The following is a 20,273-nucleotide window of genomic DNA, read 5'->3' on the forward strand; positions in this document are numbered from 1 at the left end:
TTCAACACATACGCCTAAGGCGTAACATTTTACGTACAACAACATCTCTGCCAACGATCACAACAATCATTCATGCACACGTTTAACAAGCATAGATGGATTGACAAGACAAACAGTAGACAGAAGAAGGGTAGAAACTCATCGAATCAGCAGTCAGCGAAGGGAGTACTGTACCATGAGGAAACCATGACGAATACGGATCATGCGTACTCGGTCCCATGCGCCCGGCATATGCGCGGGCAAGGAAACTACCAAAGCGGTGTGAATGATTTTATCAACACAGACTTCGCCACCCCCGGAGTACTTCTACTCCAAGTATGAATCCAACGCTACTCCTCCTTAGCCAACATCCTAAATAACAGGGAGGACATCCCGAGCTCCCTAAACGAACAAGACGCGACGACACAAAGCTGTCTCCCATCCTGGCATCAACCACAAAAGGAGATATGATGGCTCACTCGACAGTCCACCACAAACAACAAGTCTGTATATTAATATTAACACAACAGCATAGCTAACTGGAATCGACTGATGGTAGCCGTCGAGATAGATGGTCCACAAGCTTACAAGATTACCAATATATAAGGATAGCAACCACTGAGCCTTCAGAAAGGATACAACTCGATAAGAGGCTCTACGACGACCATCCTTGATTTCAATCCAGGGAGTTAGTACTCAAATGGTGTGGTAAAGAGCGAAAACTGGCAACGACAATGTTTAGTACGATGAATGTTAACTTGAGGGCGTATGTAGGAAAGCGAGAATAAGAAGACTAGTACGTCGTGCACTGTCCATCCCAGTATGGCAATGATCAGATCGACTTCGGCCTTCCCGCTGCTGCTAGCATGTTCGCTTGGTCTTCGAACTGACAATTAGCCATCACCACAGCTAGTAGTACTACTATAGAAAGCTCCCTACATTCAGGAATGTGTTCTTCACCGACACAGGCACTGCAGCGCTGCCATCTCCTTGGTCGTAGGAACTACCCTTCGGACTGCTAGGATCAACCGAGCCTCCGAAAGCCGCATCACTCGTGCTAGCATTCATCCCCAACATTTGTTGTTGCCAATCAGATAGCCCAGTCAGGTATCGACCTACAATCAAGAGTATCACGATGGCCCCTCAGAGCCCCCACCGCCTACTGGGGTCTTCCAGATGAGCCATGCTGCCCGGTATCACATCGTCTAAGACAGATTTATTGCCACCACCACTGGACGTGTCTTGTGATGGCATTCTTGTAAAAGAGCCGATACCAACAGCAGCAGCATCGCCACCTCCCATAGCCATCCTCGACCCCAGATGAGGACAATGCCCCGTACCTACACACAGTGACATACTGCGACAGATATAACCGAGGAAGTGACAGCGTACATGGCTGAGGGTCCACTTCAATAACACCATCCAAGACTAGCATAGGTGATAGGGAGGCATCATGGATAGCAGGAGCAGTAGAGACACCTTCAAACCATGCTGGTGAGTTGTTCATACCTGCCATCGCCGACCTAAGGACCTCCTGTGGTACTACCGCCGCTCATTACCGGCCTCCCTAAAGGACCATCTCAGACGTCCCAAGTCATACTTGGTTACCTTACCACAAGTACAGTTCTCGTCGTCCACTCTCATCACCTGAATAATAGCATCTCGTCGAGGAAGCTAGCAACAACTTACAAAAAGCATAGCTGCAATCCTGGTGAAGGAGTCCTTCAATGTAGGCAAGTCCCTCGACTTCTTCGCCAATGCCGTCAACACATTAGCATAGTCGTGAATACAGAACGTCGTCACTTGCTTCACACAGCACTCCGCCAGCTCCTCCCATAGTGACGCATCACCATAGGCCGTATTGGCTAGGGCCCACATGGAGTTCGACAGACAGTGAGGGGCCAACTCAGGAGCATCATCACGGAGCTTCCTCGCGCAGGCTTCAATCTGATATACATCCTATGGCCAGTGTGGGAGAATATGCATATGGTCATCTACCAATAAAGTAATTCCGCTAAAAATCATCGTTAGTTTCCTACCCCGAGTCTTGTGTGAATTTTCATTATCTACCGAACCAATTCCTAACCTCCTAAGCTGAGGAAGAAAACATACTGGATATTACCAAATCCGGGTAGTCCTCAGTCTGACCCATCCTAACGACACTCCACAAACATAGGGAGACACTCTGTGCCGACAAGCTAGCGAGGTCATCACGCAGTACATCACATATCTCCTCGATGAGTGGCATCACCTGTGAGTAACACTACTCAACAGTAATAGCCTCGGTACCTTCCTCACTGAGTTAGAACCCGTATGGCCGAGTTTGACGATACCATGTAGGATCATCGCCGCGTCCTGAGCTGCTAGACCAGTAGTAGAGTTAATCAGATTAGCACGGTCGGCTAAAGCGTCGATGGCACAGCAATCACAAACGCCCATTCTCCCATAGGCGCTCAAGATGGTCGCTGAGAGAAGGTGAATAGTCAATACCACGCCTTCACCACTTCGTACATATATCAGCTATACAGAATCGGAAGCTCTTAGACTTCACGTAAGCTGCCGTGGCATCAACCAACTGGGGGTCCTTTGCAGCCAGATCCATGCCCATGTATGCTAATGCCCATAGACATGTGCCTGAGCAAGGGATCGAACCTCTGCGGGAAATGATCATATGGGTTCTTCTCTCACTCAGTTGAGCCGGTGAGTATTTATCAAGATGTTCATCCAGTTGCCTTGCTATAGCATCACAACATACCGAGTCGTGATAGCCGAGTTTACATAGTCCCCATGCTGCTGAGGTCAGATCTTCACAAGTGAACCTGAGCATAACACCGGCCCTACTACTACTATCACTGCTTCCCCCTCCTCAAACTACTTGGACGCAAACTGTGCAACATAAACTTGGCATGCTGCGATGAGGTCATCATGTTTTATGCCAACACGACCAAAGGACTTCAGAATAGTGGCAACATCTTGAGGATTGAGCCTTCCAGCCTGCGCATGCGTGCATACCATCTTTCGTCCAACTCCTATACAAACTACTCTTACCTGTGCGTGCATGAGAGCAACATATCCACAGCGCTCGAAGACCATCTTCACACGAGATCGATCCGATATGTGAACGACCAACCGACTTAGTCCCCACAACGTCATGGACAGGTCCTGGGGATTGTACTTATCCGCTTGGGATAAAATCTGAGCACAAGCGAGCGAAAAACAATGATAAGGAATCTTTGCGCACAGCGAAGAATATCGCCGAATAAGGCCAATAACAGGGCCAAGGGATGGGCAGTTTTATTACTCTATCGCAGACCGCACTGAAGTCGATACCCTCATACCAGTCGATCTTGGCAAAGGCCCAAATCGATCGAGAGATGTCTTGGGCTACATACACCGACAGATGCTTACAGAGGTACCTGACCAAGACGACCCTGATGGTTGGGAATTGGGGATGGCGAGGTCCTACGTGACTTCAGCACGTAAAAACTCCGCCTCATTTAATCCAACCTTCACATGCGCCCACAACATTTGTACAGCAACCCGAGGGGTACCTACAAAAATGCACCATCCGGGGATCGAACCCACGCCCTCGTGTAATCCTACTCCCAGCCAGACGGGGTGCAGCGTAAGCGCACATATCCCTAACAGGACCATCATAACCCAGCTTCCCGCACTGCTCACAGATGCCCGTGAGAATTGCCAAATCCAGACCAGCATCACTCTTGGCCTACAGCCACCACCATGACCGCAACGACCTCAGGGCCTCCTTCCCTACATGCTCCGTCGCGAAGACTCTCTGCAGCTCATGCGTTATCCACTCCAATGCATTGCTTGTAGCTGCTTTATTGCCACTTGTCATCTTGCGTAGTTGTCTAAACCAACGAGGCAAGTCCCTTGAGGGCAGCGAGCCCGCAAAGAGGAGAGGACACCCGACCCGCCCATTACCAACCTCAGAACGTTATGGAGGTCTTCATCGCCGGGGTCCCGGTCCGGCTGTGGGGGCGTCTGCTGCTGCTGTTGTTGCCTCCTAAATGGTGGGGTCTGCGATCGACGAGCATCTGATAGGCGCCTTCAGAAATATAACAATGACGCTGAGGATGAGGCCCCTCCTACAAGGAGCTACACTCCGCCCCACCACACATCCACACGACCGTCCAGGTATTCAGGAGGCCGAAAATTACCGCGCGCCCCGAAATTATCCCACTCACTTCTCCCTCCGTGATTTCTTCCACCATATCCCATCTGTTGTTGTTGTTCTCCTGGGGAGTGTGGCCCATGCCCCAAGATGCTTGAGCTACTCGGAGGTGCTTTTGGTACGCCCGCCGTCGAGGAGGAGGAGGAGGAGCTTTGGAACTAAAACAAGAGTATTCCTGCCCTGAGGCCTCGTCCATCATCATCGCTAAAGCCCACGAGTGCAGCATCACTCCGCTTACAAGGTTGCTAAAAAATCCTCTGGATTCTGCTGGTCGCTGCTGGTTGGGCACACCAGCTGGCATCATCCTCATTGGTGTTGTTGGAGGGCCACCGCCAGCAGCACCCAGATGATACTGCTCTTGTTGTTGATGTGGGCTGTTGTTATTCCTCCTCCCACGACTATCCCCATCTCCTTGTCGACTACTATTACCGTGGTGGAAGGGCAGGGAAAAGGTCATGACTATATAATGAGGATTGTAATACTACTATGATCGATAACAGCCACATACCCATGAGGAACGTCAACAGCTCGTTAAAGTAACAGAAATTACGAACAAGATCATCAATTTTCACTACCATTATCAGAGACACTCGAGCCTTCGCTAACATCAGCCTCCACCAAGTCTATTGACTCGTTCATGCTCCTCCCCTCCCCAGAATCTGCACAACAATCCTGGAAAATATTTTCATCTTCCTCAGTAGACTTCCTCACTAATTATACAACTTTACACATGAATTCGGGTACAGGTGTATAGAAACCAATAAAATTTCCTCACAATTGTCAACAACACATGTAGTTGAGCATGTGCATATTTCTCCCCACACTCTCCTCCACACCTTACCTTCATCTCGGCTACCCAACTGGGCATCCCCCTCATCCGGCCACCCCACAGGAGTCGATGCCCCCACCCACTTAGTGTCACTAACAGTAGGTGAGGTTACCCAACCCTCATCATCCTGCCCAGACGGCCACTCCACTAACCCACCGCCGCTACTGCTGTTGTTGTTGTTGCCCCCCTGCCCCTCCGGCACCGGCCAACCACCTGGCGTACCCTCAGAGTCAACCCAATCACTCGGGACAGGGCCGGGCCATTCAGGTGTCGGCGCCCTTCCCGTCGGTGACCGAGACGTATCATGATGCGAACCAGCTTGAAAGAACTCGGGTGAGTCTAAGGAATCATCTCCTAGCATACTCCCAGTCGACGGGGTGGTAGAGGCAGCAAGAGGCAGCAGAGACGATGATGTTGAGGGTAGAGAAACTCCTGGACGACCTGAGACCATATGTCAACTAGGCCTCACTATACACTCTCGATAAGACATGTATCATCACCGCCTTCTTCCACACTCCTCGGTACAGCTATGGTCCCTCCTAGGTCCAACTTCATGCCTCTAGACAAACGCCATCTAGATAGGTAAGCCTCGGCAGCTGGGGACTCCACTGCTAGCCTCGACACTCCCTGATACCCAGTAATGAGCGGAGCGATGCTTCAATGACACCAACCTTGTCGTTGTCTTCAAGTGAGAGGACTATCTCGGCTATTTGAGGTCGACATCTGATACAAGATATTTGTGGTAAAAACGACACCTGTGGGATTCGAACCAGAGACCTCCTACCCCATAGACCTCCCTCCCTCTCCTGCCAGACACTTCTCCACAGCTTCCTTCTCGCATACCAGGGCATCAGCAATAACTCCCTTCCCCCCCAATTGGCCCAATGCCCTACTCAGCTCGAGGACTGCGTTTGCCAATAGTGAGCACCGAGAATGCCGCGCTATCGTAGCATCCAAAGCAGCCACCATAAACTCCTGGTCCACGAGTTTATCCACCTGACCCTCGCCACCTGACGCCGCTACTTCATTCGAACAAGCTGTCATTGCTGTCATGACAAGGCATATAACCTGCCGAGATTATCCACGCCACACTAGATGATCCTCCCCACCTCAGTGAGCAACTCCACATCTTCCTCAGCCCCCTTGCCCTCTACTATCATCCTCAACTCATCTATCTTTGCATATACACATTCAGCGACCCTTCGAGATGGTGCCGAAGACATAGCACTATCGACAATAGTAGGAACCCCACTACCACTCGGTGTGGATGCCTGACACATACACTCGATGACTTCAGCGTAAACCACTTCCTTAATAAAGCAAACAGAAGAGTAAACGATACCATCCATCCTCCAACACAGCCGAACTGCATCACAGGAGCCCAGTATTCATCAGTGATGTCATTTCATGTGCACTAGAGGCTACGTCGTAAGACCAACACGGACGCAAACAGCTATCATAGTCCCTAGTACGATGCTACGAATTCTCACCACATAGCAACAGAAGTCGTCGTCGCCTCCATCACAATCATTTGCACAACCCTCCTCTGCAACATCTCCTCCAGACTCCTTCAAGTTGAATAACAAACTAGTAACAGCATTAGCAGCAGCGCCCATCACAGAGGTGATCTCCTGCCCCGTCACAATGCGACATACTAGACGATCTGTCTGTTCCACAAGACCCTTGGCCAACCGCGGTATGTACACTGGCTTGGCATCTTCCGATGGGCATTGATCTGATAACAACAACAAATCAATAACCACTCTTAGGTCGACTGTCCTCAGTCCCATGCCCACCCTTACGTACAGCATAGGAGCTTCTGTAGTAGCTCAGCACAGTTCCGAGATGCTTCCTCGGTGTTGGCCGCCGTCTCGCTACAAATAACATCCACGAATTCGCTTGCGTCTAGCCTAGCAAAAGGTACCTGTCAGGACAACAGCATGAACATAATAAGTTCGACGCATTGCAGCTTGGGCGATGAAATGCAGCGAAAACGAAAATCAACGCATCCGTTTATTAAATTTCAATACTATTGGACCAATGGCCGATATTTTAGTCTACATATTCAACACGGTCTGCCTGCGCCTATGAAATCCTAATAACGTATGACCTGCCTCGCAACACGTATCAATGACAACCTAACGAACGATGAAAAGGATGAAGGAGTGCACGGCTGAATCCCTCGAGCGACAAGCCTAACCCTGTTCCTACAGCTGCCTCATCAGTTGTCAGTAACATGGTATACAAAAGCTCACATGTCGATAGGTCATACAGTAGTGCCAGAAATGCGGTCTTCAATGATGCTTCCATGCTCTCTGAGGACAAAATAATAATCAAAATTACCAACGCACGCGTGCACAAGCTCGACACTCATCGAATGTGCTAATGATATCAACTGAGAGTGAACCTACTTGTTATATTCGCCACTTCAACAGGACGCTTCTCAAAAATATTCTGAGAAAAGGTGTAAAATTCCAAGACCAAACCTCGGGTAGTAGTACACTGACGGCTCGGGACATGTAGCCTGATATCACACAATTCATCGGTTCTTCGCACTCTGACGCCAAGACGTACTGAAAAACACGAGAATCAACTCTAAGTAATCCTCCTGAAGATGAAAATACGCTCATGGTTATGAAAAATGTGGGAAAATTCCGAGAGAATTTTCTCAGTTATTGTACACTTCTACCTCAGGTCACCTGTAACCTCCTAAAATCAGCTGTAATATATTTTTGGAATATATACAACACCGGGCACATGTCCAAGACATTCACCAAGTTTACCGCTTGCAACAGCTCCTTCAACGCAGACCATCCAGTAGTAGCATCCTCATGGACCCAGGCGTCCAGGAAAATATCATTCTCACAGCTGATAAGCTCAACGCATACGTACGGTAGAAGATATTTTCCTAAAACATGATCATATCCTTAGCGGAGCGAAGCCGTCCCCCTACCTACGAGTATCGGACGATCCACCTGGTGGCAACTGAGTGAGTATCTTCACTATACTTTGCAGACTAGACTGAAAACAGATCTCCTGTCTGCTACTAACACAGACGCATTTCCTTCTCTACCTTCTCACAAAGCCTGTCCACCAACTTTGTCGATCCCGCCCGTAGTTCTTGCACGACTTCATCATTACTTAGTATTTCCTAACATCAACAATCCACAAAAACTCCAGCATATCACGCTACCAACCTCTGTAGTGGTAAGACTGCCCTTCTCCAACAAATCATCCAGCCTTCCGAAGGAGGAGTTACGCAACCAGCTATTACCTCGGGACGCCCTCGTCGAGAAGAACGATCCCGCTCCTATGTATTCCATCAGTTGAGATTGATACAAAAAAACTGACTCTCGCACAGCAATAATAAAACCTCTCAGCGACAACTACACTCGGAAGAAATTCTTCAATGACCTGTGCGGATCTCGTTCGTATGCAGCTATCAAGACACTCAAACTCAATAGCCAAGTTGAAGTGGTGGAGAGACGACTGTAGAGGAATCTCCCATGAAGCAGCAGTGTTGGTCAATTTAGGTTCATGCCTGCAGGTGTTGCATCTCGGAAACGCCACGAATTCATCCCAATCCGGCTCCGTAGCAAAACCATACCTTCCTCAAACAGTGGGAATTTAGCCTGAGAAAAGTACATCTACCAGGATTCGAACCAGGGAGAAACGACTTGAATCCCCCCAACACTTTAACCGGCCATGGTCTCATACAGAACGACATACCACACCTTGTTTACTTCCTATCGTCATAGTGGCAATACCCATCGGCATCAGCCTCAGGATGATACTTCTCATCACATCCAACATGACAATAACATCCTCGCTGATGTCACCTGGTAGTAAGAATCTTCCCTGTGCGCTAAGATACCTTCTTATCACTTGCGGTTTACACAAAAGACCCATACCCTCCTGATCAGCATCGATCCTCACGGTCACCGAGGGAGACATGATAGCAACGTCACTAGTCAGGTCGATCCGTTGGGGAACCGACGACCGTACACACGAAAACTGCTCCTCATGCTAGGCTTGACCAACGCCTGAAACACCCCCTCTGGGAATCGAACCCGGGACCTCGGAAGCACTCATCTATCTTTACCGGCTACACCACATCCTGGTGTTTGCACGAACTCCCTAGCCTGAAAGGCGACATATTTTGAAGTCGAAATATGACCATCGTACCTATCAGATGTTATCCAACAGCACTTCCACGAATTCTTCATCTCTACCCAGGATCATACCGGCATCCCTCTGGATCCAAACTCAAGATGCAAGATGCATCGCTCCGCTAGCTCATTGCAATATGTTTACTCATCCTTCCCAACGGGCCCTACCACGATACACGATGACCCCAAAGGATCCCCACATTACTTCTCTCCCCAGACCACATGTTTTTAATACACTCTTCGGATTGTTCATGATGAGGACTATGAACAACAATAAGAACTACATCAGGGACGATGATACGACGTGCCGAATCACCAACGCAACTGCTATGGTCGAGGCGAAACTTGTCAAGTGGGTAGATGACAACGTGATGAACAGGTTGGAAGAAGACTCAGTTTTCGAACTTAGAGTTTGGCGTTCGTGGGCTCGCCATAACTTTCATCCTCTCCTCATCCATACTAGCATTGCTTTCTGGAACACTCAGTAGACTCTCCGTGAACGTGAACTTCTCCTCCTTAGGGACCTGAAGAAAACAAAATGCACTCACCAGGGATCGAACCCACGACCTTCCTCTCTACTACCAATTTCAGCAGTGGCAAACGCATCAACAAGGCCACCAGATAAATATAAGCCGTCACAACGAAGGTATATCGATAATCATGGTTATCCATCAGATACCCTCCTATCACCGCAGACCCCGACCAGGTCATAGACGATAGCGACTCCAAGGCGTTCCACCTCCCCCTTTGGTGAGATGGTACGAAGTCCATAATGATCGATCGATCAACCGGGTATATCGCATTCTGGACCGCCCCTCTGAGTAAGAAGGTAAAAACAACGGCGGGCAACCAGCGGACCCATGCCAGACAGAAGAGGCATATAACACCAAGAGTAGAGAAGAGGATTCCAGCTTGGACTCTACCCACATGATTCGCTACTTTATCACAGAACCATGTGAAGAGCCCAAAGGTGAGCCCATAGAAGGCCCATAGGAGCTGCACTTGAGTCGGCGAGAAGTTATAGTCGTTTTTGAAGAATAGTGGGAAGAACTTCACAGTCATCCCGGCGCCTATACATGTGATGAAGTCATTCGCACACATCAGATACGGTATTGTCCAGGTCCACTCTGATGTGGTCTTACGATATACATGCGCCCCTGAAAGACGATTTGCGATAACAGTAGGTCACGACACTCACCTGATCGGCCTGCGTTGCCACCGAGGCCATCTTCATGGGTTACATCAGTCCATCCAAAGAGGAAAAAATTGGCAGGGATGAACCCGAGAAAACCAATGATGAGCACAGTGTGCAGCACACTTAGTCGCCACTCATTACCAAAGTATACGAACAGGAAGAGACCAATAAATGGTCCGAGCCCCGAGGCCAACTGATTCACCACTGATGCTCGCGTTAGCCACTTAGCACGGTGACCCTGAGGGATGGAGTCTGCGAAAAGGGAGTAGGTCGCGCAGTTCTGTGTTGCGAAGTAGCCACCAGCCACAGCTAGGGCGAAGCATATGACTATCATCTGAAAAAGAAAGGTAGACGATGAGTAATACCATGGCTACTTACATTGTCATAGTATATACCACATATTGATAACACGACCATGAGCAAGGAGAACCAACCACACCATCGACATATCAGGGCTCGAGAGAACCTATCATCGTGGGAATACCCTCTAGAGGAGGCACCCCTAATTTTACTTATCGACCAGTATGCCTGCTGGTATGGCAACAGAGACTTGACTCAACCCAGAGATGGACTCAGCCCATCCGACAGCTTTATTAGAGTCCCCAGCCATAACGTAAAGATATGCATCGAAGATACCCATCTGCGCGATGGCTTGACATATCCCCTGCAGAGCTGAGTACCTGAGGAAAGCGTCTCCTCAACTGAGCTCGTGAGTTTCTATCTACACGATTTTGGGTATACAAAATCAACCATAATAAGTAGTTGACCATGTGCATATGAAGACGGATGTGAAACAGGTAATATCCTACATAAGCATGTGATAGATGTTCTTCTTGCATGCCTTTTCAAACTCCTCCTTATCCGTAATCGGAGAGAGGACCTTGTGGCCTAGATGGTTCGTAATGGGCATACCCGATAACCAAAAACAACTGCTGCTAGCCTCTATAGAGTCCGCGCATACACGCATTGTGCAATTCTCGCTGCGCCCTGGTAATCGATTATTGTCGTCGTCGTGGCTACCTCTACAGCGCAGCACCCCTATACACGATTAAGGTGGCGGCTGCTTTAAATGGGGATGGCCCATCCTAGGCGTGGTAGAGTAGATGATAACAGGGCAAATCTCAGTGTGCTATGAGAGGAGATTTCGACTTCTCCATGGTTTGACAAATTCTGGACTGATTTAGCGCTCGCCCAGTAAGTCATAACAAGGCGACGCACTGGTGGAAGCTTAGACCTTGACAATAAGCCTCCCCTGGCCGCACTAATATCTTCGCAAGCTTGGTCAGCTAAGGCTGATAACCGAGACTACGTTAGGCGTGTAGTTCTCTCGCCACATCTCCGGTCTATCGTCTCTCAGCCACCCTTTACGTTATATATCCAAAATGCCGGAAGCTGTATCAAGGAAGAGAACTGTGGATGCTGCCGTCGGCAAGCCTAGCCCTCCTGAAGTCATCTATGGGGACTCCAAGATAGAGGTTGCTGGTAACTGGACATGGAATAGGTGTACCACTCGTTATCCACATCTCAGGTCTATCAGACCCCACTGAGGTCCCTCTCGCACGGACATTCGAGGAGTCAGGTCTTCGGAAGTCCTTAAGGGCTTATCTTAAGGACAAGTTCGCGACCCCATCGGCCATCCAAGCAGCGTGCTGGCCCCTCCTTCTCTCGGGTCTAGATGTCATTGGTGTTGCCGAGACGGGTAGCGGTAAGACCCTCGGCTTTGCGTTGCCTTTCATGTCAAAGGCCATGCAGAAGGGCGATGATAGCATGATGATGGTACTCTCCCCTACTAGGGAGCTCGCCAGGCAAATCCATGAGGTCATCGTGGATGTTGATAAGAAGAAGCAGAAGCTTCCTTCGATCTGCCTTTATGGTGGTACGCCTAAATGGGAGCAGCAGAAACAGTTGAAGGCTGAGCACCCTAGGATCGTTGTTGGTACTCCCGGGCGAGTCTTGGATCTCCTCCAGGACGGCTCTTTGGACTTATACAAGGTCAACTATGCTGTTCTTGATGAGGCTGATAGAATGCTGGACATGGGCTTCCTACCTAGTGTCACGGATATCTTTGGGTATCTCCCATCGCCCGATAAGAGGCAGTCTCTTATGTTCTCAGCTACTTGGAATAAGGAGGTAGTAATGCCTTTGGGGAGCCTTCGGACGGCAGGTGGGAGTTTAGGTACGGAGGCTGTCGAGGAAGCTGATGAAGCGCGAGCGGATAACAGTGACGGTGATGGGAAGTAACGAGACGAAGGGCAATGAGGATGAGCTCACAGCCAATACACGAATCACTCAAACTATCGATATCGTACAGGACAGGAAGCCTAAGATGAATCGTCTGTGGTATCATCTTGGCAACCTTTGCCCTAACAAGGGAGTTTGGAAAGTAATATTGATAATACTAACGGGGAGGGGCACTCATCTATGGGTAAATCTACACTGTGCGTAGATATCTATACCCTTTCTGATGGAGTAGCTCGTACTTGTACTGTGGATAACTTTGTCTGCTGTCGTAGGTGATCGTGTTTGCCTTGTACAAGAAGGAGGCAGCGCATCTGGAGAGGACCCTTCGGGACTATTACGATGTTGTTGGCCTCCATGGTGACATGACGCAGATGGCCCGTGAGGCTTCTATCAAGAGGTTTACGGAGGGTCAAAACCTCATCCTGGTCGCCACTGATGTCGCGGCTAGAGGGCTCGATGTTAAGGACGTTACGGGAGTCATCAATTATACCTTCCCATTGGTCATTGAAGATTATGTTCATAGGTAGAACATGGTCATGGGTTCGATCCCTGGGTAGGGCATTTTTCTTAGAATTGGTCGTACTGGCCGAGCTGGTCGTACTGGTAATGCTGTGACTATCTTTAACGCTGATGAAGAGAAGCAGTTCGCCTTCGACCTTAAGGGCCTTCTAGAACGTTGTGGACAGCCGGTAGTACCAAAGCCTTTTCTCACGAGCTTATAGGAAGGTACTTCTCTGCTGGTAGGTGTCTGAAGGGCTCGCTAAGTTGGCTAACCAAACTGGAGGGTTCAAGGCCAGCAAGAAGAAGGTGCATCCTATATATGGAGCGTTCTTCAAAGATGAGGAGGAGATGGCTAAGTTGGAAGCTAAGAAAACTCACGTTACTTTTTCCGATGATGAGGATGACGATTAGACCCCTTCTAGAGCCTTCACGATGGTGGACCTCTACACTGAGACCAATTCGTGAGCGACTCGTCGCCTCCCGACTGTTGTATTAGTTTCTAGTTCCATTATTGCGTATCTGTAGGGTGTTGTTGGTGCTGCCTCGTGGAGGCCTTGGGGAGTCGCCTCCTCATGTATCTATAGGGATGGGGTGGCTTTCGTTGGCTAACGTACTGAAATCGGTGGAAATTACTGTCCTACAGTTGTGACACTTTCCGATCATACGCCGGTTTCTTGTAGTGATGCTTGAGTGTAGAGTGCGGGTGGCAAATATTTGGGCCTTGTTTGTATCTTAATGCCTTCAACCTAAGATTCTTTTCGGTAGTTACTCTTTTTAGTGTAATAATTGCAGCCCAGAGGGTGAGGGGTAAAGCGTGGGGATGCCGAGAGTTCAAGAGTATAGAATAGTTCTTCCAATGGAGGTAGAGCAGTACCATGTGGCTCAGCTGTATATGGTGGCAAAGTCTAGTCTGGAGGATACTACTGGAGGGGCCGGTGTGGAAGTGGTCACTAATGAGCCATATGATGATGGTAGTTAGGAGGGTGTTGGGTTAGTAGCAATGATTTAGTGCAGTGGGTTATGATGTTATACTCTCTCAGGAGAGACCCAGGGTCAATTCACCCACAAGCGTATTTCTATAGCACCGTATTTGCCCTCTTGGGTCACCTCGTTGGTCAATCCCGATTGGCTGGTATTCGATGAGAAGAGTTGGAACGCCTTCCCGCGATGCCGCACTGTCTACTCCTGTCCTATGCTCAGCGAGTTCTCCATGGAAATTGACAGTATGCATATCGAAGGCAACTGTACTGATGATAACGCGCTGAAAATGGACGGTACTCACAGAGGCTCGGAGGGGGTCTAAGGGGTGTTCATATCAGACACCGACCTAGCTAAACGGAAAATCGACTTTATTGATGTCGTCAACGATCATATATCTAGTAAGGACTACAACCCTGAGGAGGATCCCTCCAAGTGGCATAGCGAAAAGGTAATGCCTGTAGGGTTGTTGTAGTGAGTGTATATTCCTTCGCTTGCTAGCTCGGCATAGGACCATTGGGGCCGGACTGGATGCAGACTATCCGGCCCATCATGACGTGCTATAAGGTGGGTCTGTCGTTAGCCCTCCTCCTCCTACTACTACTGGGCTTTAGGTTATCCATGTTACTTGCAATCCAGGGTTTATGATGCAGAATAGGGTAGAAAGCTTCATTGTGAAGGCTACTAAGACTACCCTCTTTAAGTAGGCCGCCGATACAGCAATTGGGGTATTTCTAAGCTTGCTAGGTATCATCGAAAGTGTGTGTGTTGGGCTGATGAATGGGCAGGGTTGACCATGGACGACATTAGATTGATGGAGGATAAGGTCCAGAGGAGGCTAAGGAAATTCTGGCGGGACAAGAGAATCGAGGAAGGGGTGGAGGTCCCAGACGATTCCGACATAAGTGAAGTGGAGGAGGGTGAGGATACCCCAGAGGTGGATGGGGATGCCTCGCAGAATAGCCCTGGAGGGAGGTCGCGTACTGCCAGCCGAATGTCAAATAAGGATACCACTGGTCTGCTCATGGTCTCCGCATCACCGGTAGATCCAGCGCGGACGAGTGTGAGTGCTAGTGTTAATAATATCGACATATCGATCAACGGGGCGAGCGCTAAATCGATTAGGAAGGCCGGACGGGATGTGTTAAGGGCTGGATCGTTGTTTAAGCTGGGAGATGGTATCATCAATACAAGTTGGAACGAGAGGTAACCTCTGGGGGCGGGGATGGCGATTCCCTAATTCATGTAGTTGATCTGTACATAGTCGCATAGATATTTGTATTCTCGGCTTAGTAGGGGAGGATTGAGCTCAGCCGCTGACCGTCTTGGTATCATCCGAAAGAATACAAATTTGATGGTCTACGAACGGAAAAAGAGATTCGTACTATCATTTCACTGCGGATAAAAAATTCAAACTCGATCCTCAGTGACAGAACTTAGATTAACGGATCGTGGTGACACGGTTATCGAGGCAGCGCTGGAGTGTCCCCCCACTGTGTAGGTACTTCCTCCTGTCGGGGTCAGTGTTGAGCTATTATCGTGACTCGAGGGAACTGAGGCCGAAGGATAGCATATCAATGAGAGGTGCTGTAGTGCAGTGGTGTGGAGCCCATAAGGGACGGGAACATGCCTTTATAGTGGTAGCATATAGTTCCGTCACGCGCCACGAAATTATAGGCTTTGCTCAGATGCCCCGAGAGACCCGTCGGCAGATCATTGTATCTGGTGGTAGCGAAGGTGAGACCAGACAATGGATGTCGTGGTGTCAGGAGGCGGCAGATAGGGCTACTGTCCCTACCACTCCTTTGGAAACTTCCCCTAAGCATTCTAGTGTTGAACCCACTCCTAGTAAGGTCGAGGAGGCACGACGTGAGGTTGAGCCCAGTGGGGTAGAGCCGGTGGATAAAAAGGCGGCTGAGCACACGGGTGGGGGTCTACTGTCTGAAGATTATACGCGGTACTTGCCTAAGGAGCCTGCTAAGGGGATAGAGGGGCTTCTGAGGTTCGTTCGGTGTGGATATCAGGGCAACGACATGTGTGTGGTGTAAGTTGTCGGGTGTGGGGATCGAACCTGGGTCCTATAGTTCATCATTTCAGGTCGACAGATAAAGGCCTGAGACTGTGGAGAGAAGTTAAGAGGGGCGCAGAGGATGCCAATTTAACAGTTTTTCTATCAAAAGTTTGGTCGGAAGCTATCCTTGTGGACTTCTACTCCATCCCTTTATCCATTGCTCTAGCTATCCTTACGAGCCTTCTCTTTGTCCTATCGATCACAGGAGCCTTCATGACGCCCCTAGCCGTCCTCACCCTTGCCATGTGGGTCATGGCTGTGATGGAGCTCCTACCTATAGTGATTGCAGTGCAACAAGGCACCTGTAGCGGTGTAGTAGTGGGAGAGGTTACCCTCCCTACTGCCAGTAGTGGCCTTATTGAGGCTGCCTTATTGGACATCTCTGAGTGGCACAAGTGGACTCCTGCACTCAACGGGGGAGCGGCCTCGAGACTGTCCAGTACAGGGCTAGTGCAGTATCGAGGGAAGGATAGGGTAGAGCATATCATCCGACCGAGGTCCGAGGGGGTCCTGCCGTCGTTGATGATTATGCATCACGAACAAGAGCACTGTGAGAGGTATACCTGTTGGGCTGTCTACCCCCAGGCCTCATCCTCCTCTCTGTCGGTTATAATGCACACACGTGGTGGCCCCGGCAAGGCTAGAGGGAGTCTAACCTTTGTGAGGGACTTCCTCAGTGCCCTACAGCTCATCACAGTGGTATGTCCTCGCCCTTGTCCCTCTATACCGGATCTGGGTATGCCTCGTGGAGGCAGCGTCCACGCTATTAGACGCTCTCCTGGAGGCTGGGTAGAGCTGCCCTTGCCCTACGGGGTAGCTGGTATCGATTCGGCATTGAAGACGGCGCTGCTACACAACTCTGAGGAGGCAGTGGTGGGAAGGGCAGGAGGGCCATCGGAGGGAGAGGATAAAGCAATGCCGACCCTCTTGGGTGAGAGCACTGGTCTAACCTGTCGCTCATGTTGTCTTATATGTCTCAGCGTTGTCGTATATGTTCGTTCAATCGAGTGTCTACATGCCGAGGGCGAGCACTGCTATTGTGAATCATGATTCGACGCGAGCGGTAGGAGAAATGTGGCCTGCTCGGGTTGAACCAGGGTGTTTAATCTCGCCCGCTGCTCAACTGTTGGAGTAGGTGATTCTGATTTTCAGTTACAACTGGTCGCTGCTTCTATCGTGGGTAGTCTCCAACGTCTCCTATGTGCCCTTCAAAGTAGCGATGCCTTCCTGGCGACGGCCACTGCGTCCTCTAAAGCTGTGATAATAGCCGGGGACACGTGTCAATGCAAGGCGGTGATCCCGAGGCGGGGAGGGAGGGGAGGTCAGGCTGCTGAGATATGCTGGGAAGCTGTCAGCTCTAACCATGCACATTACTTGGTCACCGAGGAAAAGGGTGGTGGACAGTGGACTCAGAGAGGGACCATGCAGTGAGTGTCGGGCGTGGGGTTCGAACCAGGGACCTTTTCTGCCTCAGATATGGTGTGTCCCTCTTGCCCCCCTCACTGCGCCATAGGACTGCTGGGATAGCTCTCAACTTGACAGGCCATCACTGCATCGATTTCCTTAGTAGTGCCAATGATAATATTATAGCGGAGCGAAGCAGTAAACGACCGTCCAGCAAGGCTGTCACAGCTAGGATTACGCAGTTGCCGAAACTTGTAAGAAAATGCCAGGTGCTGGGATCGAACCTGGGATCTCATCAGGTGTGTCGGCCTATGAGTGGCTCGTCTAAGCACTGTTTGCTGCGATGGGAAGGAGGGATCTCTATCAGCATCGCTGGTGATACAGGAGGCAGCTGCGAGCTGTCCATAGCCGACCCATCTACTGGTAGTCATCCGCCTCTCCCGTCCACCCTCATCTCTCTTCAGGGTTAGTGACAGGGAGCGTCCGGAACGCTCGAGGGGTACTACACAGCTATGCTGAGGGGAACATCTTCGATCGTCTGTGTTTTGATGGAGAGCCATTGTGGGTGAGCGGGCAGTTACCGGATGACTTGATGCAGCCTCCTGAAGAATCAATAGGGACCTTCCCTCCTAAGGGATCACCGCTGATGGACATTAAAGTGAGCTGCTGCGGGGGTCGAACCAGGGATCTTTCGATTACCCACTTTCAGGTGGAATCGAGCAAACGTCTCCTACCAACTGATTGTCACAGTCGTCATTCCGCTGGAAAGCGTTGATCGTCTTGTCGTGTATCATCCTAGTAATTGCTGTATCCCATTGTATACCATTATTACTACCATCCTTTCCTCATCACCTATCATCTCGAGTTACCGAATGGGCCCGGCCTCATCTGTTAGCCATGCTTCATCTTTCCCTCCTCCTCCTTCTTCCCATCATAGAGGCATCTTCGGTATGGGACCCGGCTCCCTGTCTTGATAAGTGTCCGGAGCTCTCCGAGCCAGTGGCTCTATTGGAGGCGTTGGTGTTCTCTCCACCATTGACCGAAGCAGCCCTCTCGGGAGGCTCTAAGGCAGGGTGAGGAAGGAGTTCCCCCGGCTGCCGCTGTCGATGGTGGGTGCCGACAGGTATGAGGCTCTTCGGGACGATCAGCAGTACTCCTGTGTAGCGGAGAAGCTGTGTGGTACATGCAGAGAGGTAGCGTGCGCGAATTGATCGCGAGACCTTCGGGATGGGGAAGTCTGCGGTTGGGAGCCTTCCCATTTGTCCAGATATCCACATGTAACCTCGGCCGATGTATCAACGATCATGTAGAGTGTCGTCGATTGACTGACTTCACTTCAGAGTTGGTGAAGATTTGCTACTGCTCCATCGGTGAGGCCCCTGAACCCAACTATATCCCAGCATCGCTCCGCTCAGGATATGACATCGGCTTCCTCAGCGAGATGATCGACCCCCGATGGTCGGCCGACCCTCCGCCTTGTGAGAGTAGCCTCCCAGATGGTACGGCTGACAACGTCGCAGCCTCGTGTCGGGGTAAGCATCCTCTCTTGGGTTGAATGATGCCCATCTACACACAGATTTTGACTCCTCGGAATTCCTTGCTGGCGTTCGGCAAGAGCCCATAGGAAATGAGGAGGAAAATGGGGCGGAGCGAAGCAGCAGACTTGCCATTTTCGTTATTATAGTTATCGCTACTCTCGTACCATGTTCATAGTTGTTGTTACTGCCGCTGTTGTTATTGCGTTGGCCGAGAGGTGACCACTTGTCCATCCTCTCAGCCGTTTATGTCTTTCCACGAGGGTAGTCCCCCTACTCCTACCCCTTTGCCAGCAGCCCCTGAGGCAAGTCAGGCTGCCGTCCCCTCGGCAGTGATAGAGGCCGCCGTCGCCTCCCCTACATCGGTGTCGTCTCCTATACCACAGAGTCGGCCTGCTAGCGCTGCTGCCAGTACGGCTACTATCAGTACATCGGGGGCTAAGGTTAGGCTCAAGGTGGAAGAAATGAAGCAATATCTCGATCAAGCCAAATGCCTGTAAGAAATTGACCCGTGCAGGGATCGAACCTGTGCGCGTCTGCTTCCTCTCAATGTGTCTCATTCAGATTTGCCGATAGCCCAGAGAAATACGATGAGCTGCTGGAAGTCATTGCCAGTAGGAGGGCCACCGTACGTAGCTTTATAAGGCATGCTCCCTCAGGCATGTCTAAGCGGACACGGCCTCGGTCGCCGTCATCATCACCATCACCACCCCAGCCCACAGCTGCTGCTACGACCAACGTCGCCGCCGCTGCTGCTGCTGCGGCCGCCTCCTCCCTCCCTGCTACTACTACTATAGCTGGTGGTAGTGGCCTAGGGGCCTTGGTCGGGCAGTTACAGCAACTGAATAACACCACGGGGGGGCAGGCGACGTCAGGAGGGGGTGCCAGCGTACAGATGCTACAAGCACTGCAAGGCCTTATGCAACACCCGCCACCAGCGCAGACCCCTGCACAGCCTCAACCAACCCCTATGGAGATCGCCAGGCAGGAGGATGACTTATCTGAGCTGTAGGGCAAGCTGATGGCGTATCTTTGCTCACTGTCTTTGGCCAGGGACAACCTCGATGTGGGAGCTCTGATCGATCGGCTGTTGAAGGTCTTTGAAGGGCAGGGAGCAGCCAAGTCAATGGTGAGAAGGATGGTCGTTGTAGGCCTGTGATACGTCTGGGGTAGGTA

General features: G+C 50.4%; 9 protein-coding genes across 9 annotated transcripts in view; 6 read left to right on the plus strand and 3 right to left on the minus strand.

Moving 5' to 3' along the window:
* Positions 1-535: 535 nt before the first annotated feature.
* Positions 536-6,352, minus strand: Pmar_PMAR005777 (hypothetical protein; the record flags this gene model as incomplete). Its single annotated transcript, XM_002785413.1, has 24 exons — positions 536-865; positions 919-1,094; positions 1,143-1,319; positions 1,372-1,488; positions 1,539-1,626; positions 1,669-1,926; positions 2,102-2,230; positions 2,278-2,444; positions 2,491-2,613; positions 2,668-2,798; positions 2,855-2,973; positions 3,028-3,174; positions 3,281-3,395; positions 3,446-3,530; positions 3,583-3,706; positions 3,755-3,851; positions 3,929-4,020; positions 4,188-4,354; positions 4,750-4,833; positions 5,016-5,095; positions 5,367-5,444; positions 5,788-6,071; positions 6,113-6,174; positions 6,286-6,352. The coding sequence occupies 24 exons, from the start codon at positions 6,350-6,352 to the stop codon at positions 812-814; spliced, it is 3,021 nt and encodes a 1,006-aa protein (XP_002785459.1). The 3' UTR covers positions 536-811.
* Positions 6,353-6,424: 72 nt separating this feature from the next.
* Pmar_PMAR005778 (hypothetical protein) lies at positions 6,425-8,141 on the minus strand (the record flags this gene model as incomplete). Its single annotated transcript, XM_002785414.1, has 7 exons — positions 6,425-6,738; positions 6,810-6,927; positions 7,215-7,318; positions 7,415-7,457; positions 7,787-7,871; positions 7,957-8,043; positions 8,077-8,141. The coding sequence occupies 7 exons, from the start codon at positions 8,139-8,141 to the stop codon at positions 6,425-6,427; spliced, it is 816 nt and encodes a 271-aa protein (XP_002785460.1).
* Positions 8,142-9,524: 1,383 nt separating this feature from the next.
* Pmar_PMAR005779 (conserved hypothetical protein) lies at positions 9,525-11,277 on the minus strand (the record flags this gene model as incomplete). The annotated part of the gene is made up of 6 exons (XM_002785415.1): positions 9,525-9,696; positions 9,755-10,329; positions 10,371-10,701; positions 10,746-10,833; positions 10,880-11,047; positions 11,177-11,277. The coding sequence occupies 6 exons, from the start codon at positions 11,275-11,277 to the stop codon at positions 9,565-9,567; spliced, it is 1,395 nt and encodes a 464-aa protein (XP_002785461.1). The 3' UTR covers positions 9,525-9,564.
* A 445-nt stretch (positions 11,278-11,722) lies between these two features.
* Positions 11,723-13,790, plus strand: Pmar_PMAR005780 (ATP-dependent RNA helicase DBP3, putative). Its single transcript, XM_002785416.1, has 6 exons — positions 11,723-11,849; positions 11,896-12,497; positions 12,544-12,750; positions 12,881-13,131; positions 13,180-13,297; positions 13,353-13,790. Exons 1-6 carry the CDS (start codon positions 11,750-11,752, stop codon positions 13,518-13,520), a joined length of 1,446 nt encoding a protein of 481 aa, XP_002785462.1. The 5' UTR covers positions 11,723-11,749; the 3' UTR covers positions 13,521-13,790.
* A 175-nt stretch (positions 13,791-13,965) lies between these two features.
* On the plus strand, positions 13,966-15,297 carry Pmar_PMAR005781 (Phosphatidylinositol transfer protein alpha isoform, putative; the record flags this gene model as incomplete). Its single annotated transcript, XM_002785417.1, has 6 exons — positions 13,966-14,080; positions 14,150-14,383; positions 14,429-14,538; positions 14,589-14,658; positions 14,727-14,790; positions 14,835-15,297. 6 exons carry the CDS (start codon positions 13,966-13,968, stop codon positions 15,295-15,297), a joined length of 1,056 nt encoding a protein of 351 aa, XP_002785463.1.
* Positions 15,298-15,775: 478 nt separating this feature from the next.
* On the plus strand, positions 15,776-17,589 carry Pmar_PMAR005782 (hypothetical protein; the record flags this gene model as incomplete). The annotated part of the gene is made up of 4 exons (XM_002785418.1): positions 15,776-16,122; positions 16,185-17,089; positions 17,139-17,221; positions 17,311-17,589. 4 exons carry the CDS (start codon positions 15,776-15,778, stop codon positions 17,587-17,589), a joined length of 1,614 nt encoding a protein of 537 aa, XP_002785464.1.
* A 437-nt stretch (positions 17,590-18,026) lies between these two features.
* On the plus strand, positions 18,027-18,220 carry Pmar_PMAR005783 (hypothetical protein; the record flags this gene model as incomplete). Its single annotated transcript, XM_002785419.1, has 1 exon — positions 18,027-18,220. A coding segment is annotated over one exon (194 nt), but the record flags the coding sequence as incomplete, so codon positions are not given.
* A 239-nt stretch (positions 18,221-18,459) lies between these two features.
* Positions 18,460-18,773, plus strand: Pmar_PMAR005784 (hypothetical protein; the record flags this gene model as incomplete). The annotated part of the gene is made up of 2 exons (XM_002785420.1): positions 18,460-18,635; positions 18,686-18,773. 2 exons carry the CDS (start codon positions 18,460-18,462, stop codon positions 18,771-18,773), a joined length of 264 nt encoding a protein of 87 aa, XP_002785466.1.
* Positions 18,774-19,345: 572 nt separating this feature from the next.
* Pmar_PMAR005785 (hypothetical protein) overlaps positions 19,346-20,273 on the plus strand; it is a gene marked incomplete at its 5' end in the record, with an annotated part of 3,517 nt that continues 2,589 nt past the window's right edge. Inside the window, 4 exons of the mRNA XM_002785421.1 lie at positions 19,346-19,593; positions 19,662-19,711; positions 19,757-20,105; positions 20,151-20,226. Of these exons, the coding sequence (XP_002785467.1) occupies positions 19,346-19,593; positions 19,662-19,711; positions 19,757-20,105; positions 20,151-20,226 (723 nt within the window). The remainder of the gene's footprint in view (positions 19,594-19,661; positions 19,712-19,756; positions 20,106-20,150; positions 20,227-20,273) is intronic.

The sequence above is a fragment of the Perkinsus marinus genome (genome assembly GCF_000006405.1).
Source record: "Perkinsus marinus ATCC 50983 genomic scaffold scf_1104296932546, whole genome shotgun sequence".
Classification (NCBI taxonomy): Eukaryota; Perkinsozoa; order Perkinsida; family Perkinsidae; genus Perkinsus; species Perkinsus marinus.